The sequence below is a fragment of the Anas acuta genome, chromosome W (assembly GCF_963932015.1).
Source record: "Anas acuta chromosome W, bAnaAcu1.1, whole genome shotgun sequence".
In the NCBI taxonomy this organism is placed as follows: Eukaryota; Metazoa; Chordata; class Aves; order Anseriformes; family Anatidae; genus Anas; species Anas acuta.
Genome location: NC_089016.1, coordinates 23,201,720 through 23,216,791, shown reverse-complemented (window position 1 = coordinate 23,216,791; position 15,072 = coordinate 23,201,720). Strand labels below are relative to the sequence as shown.

Below are 15,072 nucleotides of genomic sequence, written 5' to 3'. Positions count from 1 at the left end.
GGGGCAATGGAGATGACATACAGTATTATATAATAATTAACATGATACAATTCAACTCATGAGCTATTCTCACCCAGTATTAAATCCCCTTGAGGTACACACCGGGCCTCCCCATCCTTTTGCATTACCCACCAAGTGCATCCAGGTCCCTGCGCAAAAGCAATCCCATGAATGGGATGCCTTTTCCTGAGGCAGGAATAGCCCAGACTGTCTTCCCCAGGATGTTTCTTACATGCACTACAGGGACTTTGTCCCCTTCTACAGGATGTAACAGGTTTGACTGCGGAGGTCCAGTTTGGCTGGCAGATCCCCTAGTGTTGACTAACCAGGTGGCCTTTGCCAAATGTGTATCCCAGTGTTTGAATGTCCCAGCACCCATTGCCTTCAGTGTAGTCTTTAACAATTCATTATATCGTTCAACTTTCCCGGAGGCTGGTGCATGATAGGGGATATGATATACCCACTCAAAATCATGCTTTTCGGCCCAAGTGTCTACGAGGTTGTTTTGGAAATGCGTCCCATTGTCTGACAGTGATTTCAGGGGGGGCATGTTGCCATAGGACTTGCTTTTCAAGGCCCAAGATAGTGTTCTGGGCAGTGGCATGGGGCACAGGATGTTTCCAGCCAACTGATGCTTTCCTGCAATACGACAGGACCCATCAGAATCCTGGAACAGGGCACATTGCTTCTCATTTTCTGGTAGCTTGTTATACATTGCAGCTTCTTCAGCACAGGCCACCTCCTCCTCTGGCGATATCCCCAAATATTTGCCTTCTGGCCAGTCCACAACTACTTCCAGGATTCCTGGGCGACTAGAGTTTCTATTTGAGCCCGCTGAGTAATCAGTGCAACCCACTTGCTCCATGTAGCATCAGTTGCATGGTGTGTAAAGGGGGTCCTTTGTTTTAACACCCAGCCCAGTACCGGCAGTCGGGGTGCCAGGAAGAGCTGTGCTTCAGTTCCAACCACTTCCAAAGCAGATCAAACTACTTCATATGCTGCCAATATATCTTTTTCAGTTGGAGTGTACAGGGCCTCAGATCCTCTCTATTCCTGACTCCAAAACCCAAGGGGTCGACCTCGAGTTTCCCCAGGTTCTTTCTGCCAGTGGTTCCAGGTGGGGCCATTCTCCCTGGCTGCAGTGTAGAGCACATTCTTTACATCTGGTCCTGTTCGGACTGGCCCAAGGGCTACTGCATGAACTGTCTCCTGTTTAATTTGTTCAAAGGCTTGTCATTGCTCAGGGCCCCATTCAAAATCATTCTTCTTACGGGTTACTTGGTAGAGAGGGTTTACAATCAGACTGTAAATTGGAATGTGCGTTCTCCAAAACCCCACAACACCTAGGAAAGTTTGTGTTTCTTTTTTGCTAGTTGGTGGAGACATAGCTGTTATTTTGTTGATCACATCCATTGGGATTTGACGACCTCCATCTTGCCATTTTATTTCTAAAAACTGGATCTCTCGTGCAGGTCCTTTGACTTTATTTTGTTTTATGGCAAAACCAGCCTTCAGAAGGATTTGGGCTATTTTCTTCCCTTTCTTAGAAACTTCCTCTGCTGTGTCACCCCACACAATAATGTCATCGATGTACTGCAGGTGTTCAGGAGCTTCCCCCTGTTCCAGCGCAGACTGGATCAGTCCATGGCAAATGGTAGGGCTGTGTTTCCACCCCTGGGGTAGTTGATTCCAAGTATATTGGACACCCCTCCAAGTGAAAACAAACTGTGGCCTGCACTCTGCTGCTAAAGGGATGGAGAAAAATACATTAGCCATATAAATTGTGGCATACCATTTGGCTGCCTTTGATTCCAGTATGTATTGGAGTTCTAGCATGTCTGGCACTGCAGCATTCAGCAGTGGTGTGACCTCATTCAGGCCCCGATAGTCTACTGTTAGCTTTCACTCACCATGAGACTTTCCCACTGGCCATATGGGACTATTAAAAAGTGAATGAGATTTGCTGATCACTCCTTGGCTTTCCAGTAGATGAATTAGCTTATGGATGGGAATCAGGGAGTCTTGGTTGGTGCGATATTGCTGCCCATGCACTGTTGTGTTAGCGATTGGCACCTGCTGTTCTTCAACCCTCAGCAACCCTACAACAGAAGGGTCCTCCAAGAGACTGGGCAAGGTAGACAAGGTAGACAACTGTTTAATGTCCTCCATCTCCAAGGCTGCTACGCCAAAGGCCCACTGGTACCCTTTTGGGTGCTTGAAGTATCCTCTTCTGAGTCTATGCCAAGGATGCACAGAGCCTCCACGGCAGTCCCAGTAGGGTGCTTTTGCCATTCATTCCCAGTTAGACTCACTTCAGCCTCCAATACTCCAATACAGTTAACTGCTGGGATCCCCTGTCACCCCATAAATACAGATGGATTCTGGCCCTTTATAGCTTGATGGCATTACAGTACACTGTGCGCCTGTGTCTACTAAAGCCTTATACTTTTGTGGGTCTGACGTGCCAGGCCACCGAATCCACACAGTCCAATAAACACGACTGTCCTTTTCCTTCCCCTGGCTGGAGGTAGGGCCCCTCTAATCCTGGTCATATATTCATTACTGTGTCTTGGGGACTTCCTGCTGGATATTGGAGCATCAATTTTCTCAAAGATTCACCCTTTTGCAGTTGTTTTTCCTTGCAACTCAACAATTAAAACATCAGTGTGATATCAGCATTATGTTCATCCTAACTCCCAAACACAGAACCCTACCAGACTAGAATTCTACTTTACCTTACCCTACTTTACTGGAAGTAAAATTAACTCTATCTTAGCTGAAACCAGGACAGCAACAAGTTTGATTCCCTCTAAATTGATCAAAGAATAAAAAGTTATACTATGTACTATACATACCTGCTAATATGGTAACAGGAAGTTTGTCTAATCTTCTCAGAAAGATCTCAATAATTTTCTTCAACAAGATCGACATGATAAGGAATCTGAGTTTGACTACGAGTCAATCACTTTATCTAATATAGTGCAGAATCATTCCTTTGTTATCTATGATTCAAGGAAAAACCATCATGGCATCATTCCTCTGTTATCTACAGAGTGTGGTGAAGCCTGACACTGCCTCATTCCCCTGTTATTTATACATTACATGCACAGGACCAGCAGGCCTCTCCCTAAATGTATGTATCCAAAGCCCCTGTGACATGACTAATTGAGAAAGGCGCAATTATTTTCTAAATGGGTGTGTGTGTGTGTGTGTTGAACAAGTTGAATCATAGTCAAATTAAAAAAAGAAATGAATTCTGGAAAATTTCTGACTAAAAGTCAATCATCTAGCAATCCTATAGTGATCCCAAGCAAGCTCTCCAGGGACCGCAGCAGGCCGTGACCCTTGATCTCCCACCAATCTGGGATGCCTCTCAGGGTACCCCTGAGGTGAGATGTCTCTCAGGACTGACTCCTCAAGGATAAAAGCTCATCTGTGGACAAATGTTGATGAGGGAGAAGTGTGAGTGATTCACTAAAAGGGGGGAATCTTGAAAGCGTGAGACTGAGTTTAGACCCCCCCCCCCCCGCTGCAGTAAATCTTGGGCAAAACTTGCCATTCTTGAATCTTTAACTATGTTGCTGTTTCAACTGTAGCAAATTCTGTTGAAATCATTGTGTTAAATTGGCTGATGCTTAAATGCTGATTAAGTGCTGTTAAGAATCATACAATCTATTCTTGTGATTTACCAGAAAAGTATAAAATAAATCCTAAATTACTACTACATTAAAGTTTTGTAAAATCTGTTCTGTGACCTCAAGGCATCTGATACTGTCTCCTACAGCCTTCTCTTGGATGCTCATGTCTTCAAAGTATGTACTGTCTGCTGGGTAAAAAAACTGCTTGGATAGTCGGGCCGAAAAGGTCATTGTGAATGGAGTTAAATCTAGTTGGTGGCTGGTCATCAGTGGTGTTTCCCAAGACTCAGTATTGAGGCCAGTTACATTTAACATTTTTGTTAAAGATCTGGATGAGGGGATCAAGTGCATCCTCGGTAAATTTGCAGATGACAAGAAGTTGGGCAAGAGTGTTGATCTGCTTGAAGGTAGCAAGGCTCTGCAGAGGGATCTGGAAAGGCTAGATCAATGGGCCAAGTCCAATTGCATGACATTCAACAAGGGTAAGGGCCGGGTCCTGCACTAGGACATAACATATTGTCATAACAATCCCATGCAGTAGTATGACCTGGGGAAGAGTGGCTGGAAATTTGCCCAGCAGAAAAGGACCTGGGGGTGTCGGTCGACAGCCAACTGAACATGAGCTAACAGCGTGCCCAGGTAGCCAAGAAGGCTATCCTGGCCTGCATCAGAAATAGTGTGGCCAGCAGGGCTAGGGAAGTGATTGTCCCTCTGTACTCGGCACTGGTGAGACCACACCTCCAGTACTGTGTTCACTTTTGGACCCCACACTACAAGAAGGATATTGATTTGCTGGAACTTGCATTTAGAGAAGAGCAACAAATCTGGTGAAGGGTCTGGAGAACAAGTCTTATGAAGGAGCGTCTGAGGGAACTGGGGTTGTTTAGTCTTGAGAAGAGGGGACTGAGGGGAGACCTCATTATTCTCTACAACTACCTGAAAGGAGGTTTCAGCAAGGTGGGTATTGGTCTCTTTTCTCAGGTGACAAGAGATAGGATGCATTAGGGGATGTTTAGATAGGATGTCAGGAAGATTTTTTTAATGGAAAGGGTGGTTAGGCATTGGAATGGGCTACCCAGGGAAGTGGTGGAGTCACCATCCCTGAAGGTATTTAAGAGATGTGTGGATGTGGTGCTTAGGGACATGGTTTAGTGGTGGAGTTGGTAGTGTTAGGTGATGGTTGCACTTGATGATCTAAAGGGTCTTTTCCAACCTAAATGATTCTATGATTTTATTCTATGATCAAACAAAACTTAGAGTGATTCATAAGTAAGTATTGGCTGATCCTCCAGGCTGTTTACTGTGAACACATCCTTTCCTCTCAAACAGGAAAAATACCTGTAACTTTTTCCTATTATCACTTTTTAGTTTTGAAAATGAGAAATTTAATCTTTTATTTTTGTAGCTTTCAAATTTGCTGTTCACTCTCTGGTGAGACAAAAGAGATTTTATTATATGAATTTGATTTTTCCCCTGTTACTAAAGACTCCACTCAGTTCATAGAATCGTAGAATACCCTGAGTTGGAAGGGATCCAGAAGGATCATTGAGACCAACTCCTAAAAATTATCTTAAAATACCTTACTTTTTACCTGAGGAGAACTTTATAAAAGTACAATTTCCTTAGGAACAGCTATGTTTCACGTAATGTTTTCTGAGACAAGCACATTACATTTTACATAAGTAAAATAAAGAAAACAAGAAAGAAATGGCATAATGAAAGTGTGGGAGGAGTGATACTGGTTTCTCTGACATCCCCAGAGAATTTATGACACTTCTATTCAAATATACAGGATTAAACAAACAAACAAAAATCCTCAAAAAAGACTATGAGTAAAAATGAGAAGAAATGTGTTTTTATTTATTTTTAACTTTATACTTCACTTCAAGTATTCACCTCAACTTAGGAACAAGAACAGAATAAGGTTCATTGGTAATATGTTGTTACTCATCTAGAAGCAATAATTTCACATGAAAGGTACTGCCATCCTATCCACAGTTAATGGAGTTATGAAATGAAATCCTAGAAATCTAGAAAATACCACAAGATTTCAGTGACTTTAAAAATTTCAATTATTAAAAACTGTTATTTTTAATCATTTTTCCTTTTCATATAATTAAAAAGAAAACATGACCAGCAAGCCACTCAACTACAAATTAACCATTTGGTGTACTAAGTACAGTTTGTAATGAAGAACATGGATGTAATGAAGAATTGGGGGATAATTTGTCATTACTGGAGTGTTAATGGAGCATGAGCTCTGGTGGAAATATACTTACCATCATACTCTGGGAAATAATCAACTAGATGGGAGTACAAAATTTTCTCCTCTAAGAGATCTTTTTTATTTAAGAACAGAATAACTGAAGAATTCTGGAACCATGGATATGTAATAATTGTTCTAAAGAGTGCTTTGCTTTCTTCCATTCGATTCTAGAATAAACAAACAAACAAACAAAACCAAAAAAAAAACAACAGATGAATTTATTTGGTTGTGATTTTTTTTAAATTAAATCAATACATGCAATTCCATTTTATTTAGTAAACAGATCCATTTCATGTTTTGAATCTTGTAGTATCTAACTGACTCAATTACAGTTTATATGTAAGCTGTTAAATATGTAGGCAGCTTCCTTTTGCAATCTCAATAACGGAAGCATAATAAGCATAATTATTCCTTAAAACACAGGTCATGAACATGATAGCTGTAACAGGTAATGTTGTAAAGACTGACTATGCACAGTTATGCTCAGCCAACAAACTCGTGGGTATTGAAATACATGTGGTTCAAGACAGAGGCAAGCATAAAAAAAAAGACATAATAACAAATTCAAGTTTTAAGAACCTTATTTATTTTTATGCCTTTCCTGAACTTTAAGTGCTAGTAATCCTTATTTTTTTGAAAGAGATTATCTTTAAAATAGTTCCAGGTAAATCTGGAATCTATTGGTAACCTGAGAATATTTCCCCAAATCAAAAGCTTATGACATAAAATCTTACAAATGATAAATTTCTTCCTAATGTCCTTGGGTTAGCCTTTACATAAATTACTTAATTGCTCCTGAAAAACATTTAGCATTACAGTTGAAATGTAAGTGAAGCATACAGTTCTGTTTCTAAGGGATTTCTCACACTTTAAAATTATGCTTCATTTTGATACAATTCTGAAGTACTTCTTAGGATGAAGTTCAACAAGGCCAAGTGCAAGGGGCCTGAGGCAATCTTAAACACAAATCCAGGCAGGGTGGAGAATGAGTTAAGAGCAGATCTGAGGAGAAAGACCTGGGGGTGCTGGTTGATGGGAAGCTCAACATGAGATGGCAATGTGTGCTTGCAGCCCAGAAAGTCAACCATACTGGGCTGCATCAAAAGGAGCACGGCCAGCAGGTTGAGGGAGTTGATTCTCCCCTTCTACTCTGCTCTTGTGAGACCCCACCTAGAGTACTGTGTTCATCTCTGGGTCCCCCAGCACAAGAAGGACATGGAAGTATTAGAACGAGTCCAGAGGAGGGCCATGAAGATGATCAGAGGGCTGGAGCACCTCTCCTATGAAGGCAGGCTGAGAGAATTGGGGTTGTTCATCCTGGAGAAGAGAAGGCTCTTGGAAAAAAAAAAAAAAAAGTTCTTTAGATAATTGCCTTCACGAACAGTAAAAGTTCAAAAAAAAAAGTCTCAATTCTGTGGCCTCGTGTAATTTCATATTTTTGGCCCACATCAAAAGAAAGTGGGACTGGGACTTTGTACTAATTTGTCATCCATTAACAGAGCACACATGAATGCTACAGAAGTTCCATCTAGGCTTTGGATACTCACCTATTTTACAGATGTATTTTCTCCTGATTCAAAACATGAATATGTAGACCTGCATCTACAAATCTGTATACAAACACAAATGAATACATACTAAAAATGCCTATTCTGTATTCATGTATTTCATGTAATTTTAGCACAATAGACTTGAACATGAATATCGGCATAAGCGAAACCTGGTGGGATGAGTCCTGTGGCTGGTGTGTCACAATACATGGTTACAGGCTCCTCAGGAGGGACAGGCAGGGTAGGCGAGGTGGCAGGGTGGCGATGTATGTGAAGCAGGGGCTGGACTGTGTGGAACTTCAAGTTGGCGATGGCAAAGTTGAGATCCTCTGGGTAAGGATTAAGGAATGAACAAATAAAGGGGATATTGTTGTGGGAGTCTATCACAGACCACCTGGCCAGGACGACAATGTTGGTGAATTATTCTTTGTGGAACTAAGAGATGCCTCGAGATCAACTCCTGTTGTCCTTATGGGGGACTTCAACTTTCCAGACATCAACTGGGATCACCACACGGCCGACACGAGCAAGTCCAGGAGGTTCGTAAAGCACCTAGATGATAACTTCTTTGTGCAGATGCTAAGGGAACCAACTAGGAAAGGTGCCCTCCTAGACCTGTTGCTGGAGAACAGAGAGGGTCTTCTGGGGGACATGGCAATTGGCGGCCATCTCGGTCATAGTAACCATGAAGTGTTTGAGTTTAGAATTTATGGTGACAGAAGGAAAACTGCCACCAAAACTTCAGCCCTGGATATGGGGAAAGCAGACTTCAGGCTGCTCAGGGAACTAGTCAGCAAGGTCCAACAAAATGTTCAGTATACAACTTAACAAAAACATCAGAAGATGGGTGAGCAATTGGCTGATGGGTAGGGCTCAAAGGGTTGTGGTAAATGGAGCCACATCTGGCTGGCGGATGGTCACTAGTGGGGTCCCTCAAGGCTCCATTTTAGGGTCAGTCCTCTTCAATGTTTTTATAAACGATTTGGATGTAGGACTAGAAGGTGTTTTGAGAAAATTTGCCGACGACACCAAATATAGAGGAGTTGTAGACTCGGATGAGGGTAGAAAGGCCTCGCAGAGAGATCTGGACAGATTGGAGAGCTGGGCAATCACCAACCACATGAAGTCTAACAAAGGCAAGTGCCGGGTCCTGCACCTGGTACGGGGAAACCCTGGCGATACATACAGACTGGGCGATGAGATGCTGGAGAGCAGCACTGCAGAGAAGGATCTGGGGGTTGTGCTTGACAGCAAGTTGAATATGAGCCAGCAGTGTGCCCTGGCAGCCAGGAGGGCCAACCATATCCTGGGGTGCATCAAGCACGGCATTGCTAGTCAGTCGAGGAAAGAGATTGTCCCGCTCTACTCTGCGCTGGTGCAGCCTCACCTCAAGTACTGTGTGCAGTTCTGGGCACCACAGTACAAAAAGTATGTTAAACTGTTGGAGAGTGTCCAGAGGAGGGTGATGAAGATGGTGAAGGGCCTAGAGGGGAAGACGTATGAGGAGCGGCTGAGGGCACTGGGCCTGTTCAGCCTGGAGAAGAAGAGGCTGAGGGGAGACCTCATTGCAGTTTACAACTTCCTTGCAAGGGGGAGTGGAGGGGCAGGTGCTGACCTATTCTCCGTAAACACCAGTGATAGGACCCATGGGAATGATGTCAAGCTGAGGCAGGGGAGGTTCAGGCTGGATATCAGGAAGAGGTTCTTCACCAAGAGGGTGGTTGCACACTGGAACAGGCTCCCCAGTGAAGTAGTCACTGCACCGAGCCTGTCTGAATTTAAGAAGCCTTTGGACTGCGCTTAGTCACATGGTCTAAAATTTTGTGTAGACCTGTGTGATGCCAGGAGTTGGACTCAACGATCCTTATGGGTCCCTTTTGACTCGGGATATTCTATGATTCTTTGATTCTATTTTTATCAGTCTAAGCAACACCAGTCTATTCTACCTAAGACAACTTAAGGATAATAAATCACAGAATCACAGAATTGTCTAGGTTGGAAGAGACCTCAAGATCATTGAGTCCAACCTCTGACCTAACACGAACAAGTCCTCCACTAAACCATATCGCTAAGTTCAACACCATATCACTAAGTTCAACAAGTTTCAATATAGTTTCCTATAAACTGAAAACACTCATGTCACTGCAGAGTGCCTTTATTAAGTGCTTGTAGCACAAACACATCATAGAAAAGCTCTTATAAAGTTATTTCTATTTAAATTTGTAGTTGTGGCTGAGGTACAGAAGCCCTAGTTTTATAAATGCTCTGTTCTGCCATTATCAATGTACTCAGTCTGGCTGGGATGGAGTTAATTTTCTTCATAGTAGCTGGTAGGGTGCTGTGTTTTAGATTTGTGACCGAAACAATGCTGATAACACACTAATGCTTTAGGTATGTCTGAACTGTGTTTGCACAGTGTCAACACCCTCTCTGTTTCTTACTTTGCCCCCCAAGGAAATAGTCCGGAGGCAGGCAAAAGTTTGGGATGGGACACAAGCAAGCAGATGACCCTAACTAACCAAAGAGATATTCCATGCCATATAAACATCATGCTCAGCAGTAAAGAGTGGGGTTTAGGGCTTAGCAATTTTTACATTTTTTTTCTTGCTTTTACTCTTCCTCTGCCTCTTCCACCATCCCACTGGGGTGGGGTTGGGAAAGTGAGCAAGCAGCTGTGTTGTGCTTAGCTGTCTACTGGGGTTAACCCACAACATACAAGTATTATTTATGCTAAAATAGCAGTTTTTCAACATAAATTAAGTACTGTGAATGTGTCCTGGTTTCAGTTAGGACAGAGTCAATTTTCCCCATTAATTCAAATTAACCCCATTAATTCAAATATCCTCAATCTAATAAAGTGGAGTTCTTCAGGATTTTAAAGCAGCTATGATAAAACCTCATTGCATGAGTACAAAGGCACCCCAAAGAACAAAATAATTTCCCTTTCACTAGACAAATTCAACTAAGATTTTTCTACTTAGAATCACAGAAAGGTCCTGTGAAAGTCACTAGGTCCAAATCTTTGCTCCCAGCAGGACTAATTTAGTCCAGTCAAGCTTTGACCAGCTCCTAGAATGGAAATCCACAACCTCTCTGGGCAACCTGTTCTACTTCACTCATCTGTAGTCATCATCTTTCAGCCCCGAAGACCAAACTAAATGCCATTTTACTAAGGGTCAATGTATTTATAGACAAGGATGAATCATTAGATTGTTTTAGCATCCCCCTGGTGGTAGTGTTTTGGACAGAGCATTTTTAAGAGATTTTCCCAGATCATTTAGATCTACACTGTTTCTGAAAAGGTCTCCACTAGTCACAGGCCCCTTCTTCCTTCCCTCACCCCTCTTCCACTTCTCTGATTGGAAGGACTTTCTTGTGTTTATTTATTGTCCTGGTTTTGGCTGGGATAGGGTTAATTTTCTTCCTAAGTAGCTGGTATGGTGCTGTGTCTTGGATTTAGGGTAAGAATAATGCTGATAATACTCTGATGTTTTAGTAGTTGCTGAGCAATGCTTACACTAAGTCAAGGACTTTTCAGCTTCTCATACTGCCCCAGCAGCAAAGAGGCTGTGCGTACACAAGAAGCTGGGAGTAAACAGAACCAGGACAGCTGATCCAAACTGGCCAAAGAGATATTCCATACCATATGACATCATGCTGAACAATAAAACGGGGGGAGTTGGCCAGGGGGTGTGGCTGCTGCTTGGAGACAGGCGATCATCAGTCAGCAGGTAGTGAGCAATCGTATTACACATTACTTGTTTTGTATATTCCTTTATCATAATTATTATAATTTTCCTTCCTTTTCTGTCCTATTAAATTGTCTTTATGTCAACCCACAAGTTTTATTTTATTATTTTTTTCTTCTGACCATCTCCCCCATCCCACTGGGGGGAGTGGATGGAGTGAAAAAACAGCTATATGGTACTTAGCTGCCTGCTGAGTTAAACCACAATATTTATTCAATGACTTTTAGAAACATTGCTTCTGTCACTTCCAGACCTACTGGCTCCATTACATTACTCACAATAAAAATGTTACCTTTCCTACTGGTAGGGCCATGCAAATATCCAGCTACTGCTAAATAAACCCACTATTCTACATTTCAGAAACCTGTTAGATCCAGTGGTGGACCACAGCTTTGCACATATGTTCTTAAATAACAGTAATTGCTTTAAGAATTTGTAACTGGATACTGAAAACAGAATGAGAGACCATCACATTATAGTAACAGAATTATGATCATTGTGAGAAGCAGTCATGACAGGACTCTGTTTTACCACTGTAGAGAACTCAGAAGAATGGAGATTACATATCAGCTACATAGCAGATCTAGGCAAGTTTCTGGGGAATTATTTTTATTAAAAATTAAGAGAAAGGTAATAACTGTAAAAATATTTGTTGGAATATTTTACAAATGACTGATCAAAACTGGCTGAAAAAAAAATCGGTCTGATTATCCTATCAGGTTAGACGATGAAGGTCCTTAAAAACAGACAAATAATTTGGTTCCACATGGCAAGGAAGTGAAAGACAGTAGAAAGACAAATACATAGTAAAAGCAAGAAGCTGGGAAAATTATCTTTGTGGTAGCATTTTTGTGGATATACATTGAGCAATGTGGCATTTGTAAAGATCACAAAGGGAAGGAAATATTGGTTTAAGAGAAATTCAATTACACATTATTATTTTATTGATGAATAAGTTGAATAGCACTGGACTTATTACTGACCCCTGGGGAACACTACTAGCCACAGGCTTCCAACTAGACTCGGCACCATTGAGCACAACCCTCTGAGATCTGCCATCCAGCCAGTTCTCGATCCACCCCACTGTCCACTCATGGATCCCACACTTCTGGAGCTTGCCCAGGAGGATGTTATGGGAGACAGGGTCAAAAGCTTTGCTAAAGTCAAGGTAGACAACATCCACTGCTCTCCCCTCATCCATCCAGCCAGTCATCTCATCGTAGAAGGCTATCAGGTTGGTTAAACATGACTTCCCCTTGATGAATCCACGTTGACTGCTTCTGATCACCTTCTTTTCCCCCACATGCTTAGAGATGGCCTCGAGGATGAGCTACTCCATCACCTTTCCAGGGATGGAGGTGAGGCTGACTGGCCTGTAGTTTCCTGGGTCTTCCTTCTTGCCCTTCTTGAAGACTAGAGTAATGTTGGCTTTCTTCCAGTCCTCAGGCACCTCTACTGTTCTCCAAGACCTTTTGAAGATGATAGAGAGAGGTTTAGCAATAACACTGGCCATCTCCCTCAGCACCCTCAGGTGCATCCCATAGGGGCCCATAGATTTGTGGGTGTCTAGCTTGCCTAAATAACCTCTAACCCAATCTTCTTCAACCAGGGGAAAGTCTTCCTCTCTCTGGGTTTTCTCTCTTGTTTCCGGGCTCAGTAGTGCGTGGGGGCTAGCCTTAGAAGTGAAGACTGAAGCAAAGAAGGCATTCAGTAACTCCGCTTTCTCTGTATCTGCCGTCACCAAGGCACCCGCCTCATTTAGCAGCACACCCACATTTTCCTTTTTTTTTTCCATTTTTTCCTTTTTTTTCCATTTTTTCCCATTTTTTCCATTTTTTTCCTTTTTTTTTCCATTTTTCCTTTTTTTTTTTTTCCTAGTCTTCCTTTTGCTGCTGATGTATTTGAAGAAGCCCTTCTTGTTATCCTTGATGTCTCTTGCTAAATTTAATTCTAACCAGGCCTTGGCCTTCCTCATTGCATCCCTGCATTCTCTGACAATGTTCCTATATTCCACCCAAGTGATCTGTCCCTTCTTCAATATCATGTACACTTTCTTCTTCTCTTTAAGTTTTCCCAAGAGCTCCTTGCTTATCCATGCAGGTCTCCTGCCCCCCTTGTTTGACTTCTTTCTCATAGGGATCCACCAATCCTGAGCTCGGATGAAGTAGTGCTTGAATATTAACCAACACTGCTGGGCCCCCTTTCCCTCTAGGGCCCTGGCCCAGGGAATTCCTCCAATTAGGTTCCTGAAGAGGTCAAAGTTAGCTCTCTTGAAATCAAGGGTTGCAGTCCTCCTTTTTGCCCTGCTTCCTTCTCGCAGGATCTTGAACTCCAACATCTCATTATCACTGCAGCTGAGCCGGCTCTCAACCTTCTCGTTTCCAACTAGACCATCTCTGGTCCAGGTCCAGCAGCGCCCCTCTCTTTGTTGGCTCACCTACCACTTGCATCAAGTAGTTATCTTCAGCGTTCTGCAGTAACCTCCTGGACCGTTCTGAGCTGTGTTGTCTTCCCAGCAAATATTGGGGAGGTTAAAGTCCCCCATAAGAACCAGGGCCTGTGAACATGAGGCAACTTGCAGCTGCCTGTAGAAGGCCTCATCCACTTCCTCCTCCTGATCCTGTGACCTGTAGTAAACACCCACCACAATGTCACCCCTGTTGGCCTGCCCTTTAATCCTCACCCATAGGCCCTTGACTCACACTTCCCCCCCCCCATGCCAAGCTGTATAGATTCCAGTTGCTCGCTCACAGAAAGAGCAACTCCACCACCTCACCTTCCTGGCCTGTCCTTCCTAAAAAAACACAAAGCCGTCCATGGCCACATTCCATTCATGAGAGCTGTCCCACCATGTCTCAGTAATTGTGATGAGATCATAGCCCTGCAACTGCATGTACATCTCCAGTTCCCCTTGTTTATTCCCCATGCCGCGTGCATTTACACAGAGGCATTTGAGTTGGGCTGCCAATGTGTCTGCCTTTCTGGATGGGGCAACTATAACTCGTCCATGTGGGCCTATGGTAGCTCTTCTGTTAAGTTCCATTCCCTCTCTAGGTTCTGGGCATCCTTTGCCATCTGTGGTGTTCAGATGGCATGAGTGAGATGGCATGTCATCCTGTACCTTATCGTCAGCATCCCTGATGATATCCCCCTCCGCGACTGAATCTAGTCTAAAGCCCAATCAATGAGCCCTGCCAACTCATGACCAAGGACCCTCTTCCCCCTTGGGGAAAGATGAATCCCATCTGATGCCAGCAAGCCTGGTGCTATGTAAGGTTTCCTGTCAACAAAAAAAAACACAAAATTTTGGCGATGACACCAGCCATGGAGCCATGTGTTAATAGATGCTATCCTTTTGTTCCTGTCACTCTCAGTAGTGGGGAGAACGGAGGAGAAGATGACTTGCGCACCCGAATTCCTGATCATCTGTCCTAATTCCTTGAAGTCCCTTTTGATTGCTATTAGGCTACACATTGCCACTTCTTCTCCTCCCAAATTAACATTTTGAAATGCAAATCTTAGCTGCAGCAAAATCATGTAATTTATTAATATGCAATATGATCTTGAGAACTCAAATAAAAGCTTGAAAAAAAGAGCAAAAGTCTTTATTTTAAAAGAACCTTTTCCATCTCTTATTAACAAAAAACAGTAATGTAAACAACTTTCTTAAAAGGGTTACAAATAGCCCATCTGGATAGGAGCTATAAATGAATTAAATCTTAAAAGAAAAGACAATTAGGTCAAATGGCTTTGTTACTCAGAGTTAGTGAAAACCCAGAAAGTAAACCTCCTATAAAATACAAGCTTTTAAAATGCTATTAATGTTAATATTCTAAGATGTCTGTGTCTGATCTGGTGGGGGTTCTCCA

General features: G+C 42.7%; 2 protein-coding genes across 7 annotated transcripts in view; one reads left to right on the top strand and one right to left on the bottom strand.

The window, feature by feature from the left end:
• Positions 1-15,072, top strand: part of LOC137847171 (very low-density lipoprotein receptor-like) — a 118,879-nt gene that overhangs the window by 779 nt on the left and 103,028 nt on the right. The window lies entirely within an intron of this gene.
• LOC137847172 (guanine nucleotide-binding protein G(q) subunit alpha-like) overlaps positions 1-15,072 on the bottom strand; it is a 138,530-nt gene that overhangs the window by 35,143 nt on the left and 88,315 nt on the right. For 2 of the 6 annotated variants that reach the window (XM_068665463.1, XM_068665462.1), the window contains one exon: positions 5,478-6,071. The exons of 1 other annotated variant lie outside the window; for it this stretch is intronic. In XM_068665463.1, coding sequence (XP_068521564.1) covers positions 5,871-6,071 — 201 coding nt within the window. In that variant the 3' untranslated portion in view covers positions 5,478-5,870. 3 more of the 6 variants (XM_068665464.1, XM_068665466.1, XM_068665467.1) reach the window with 3 other exon arrangements.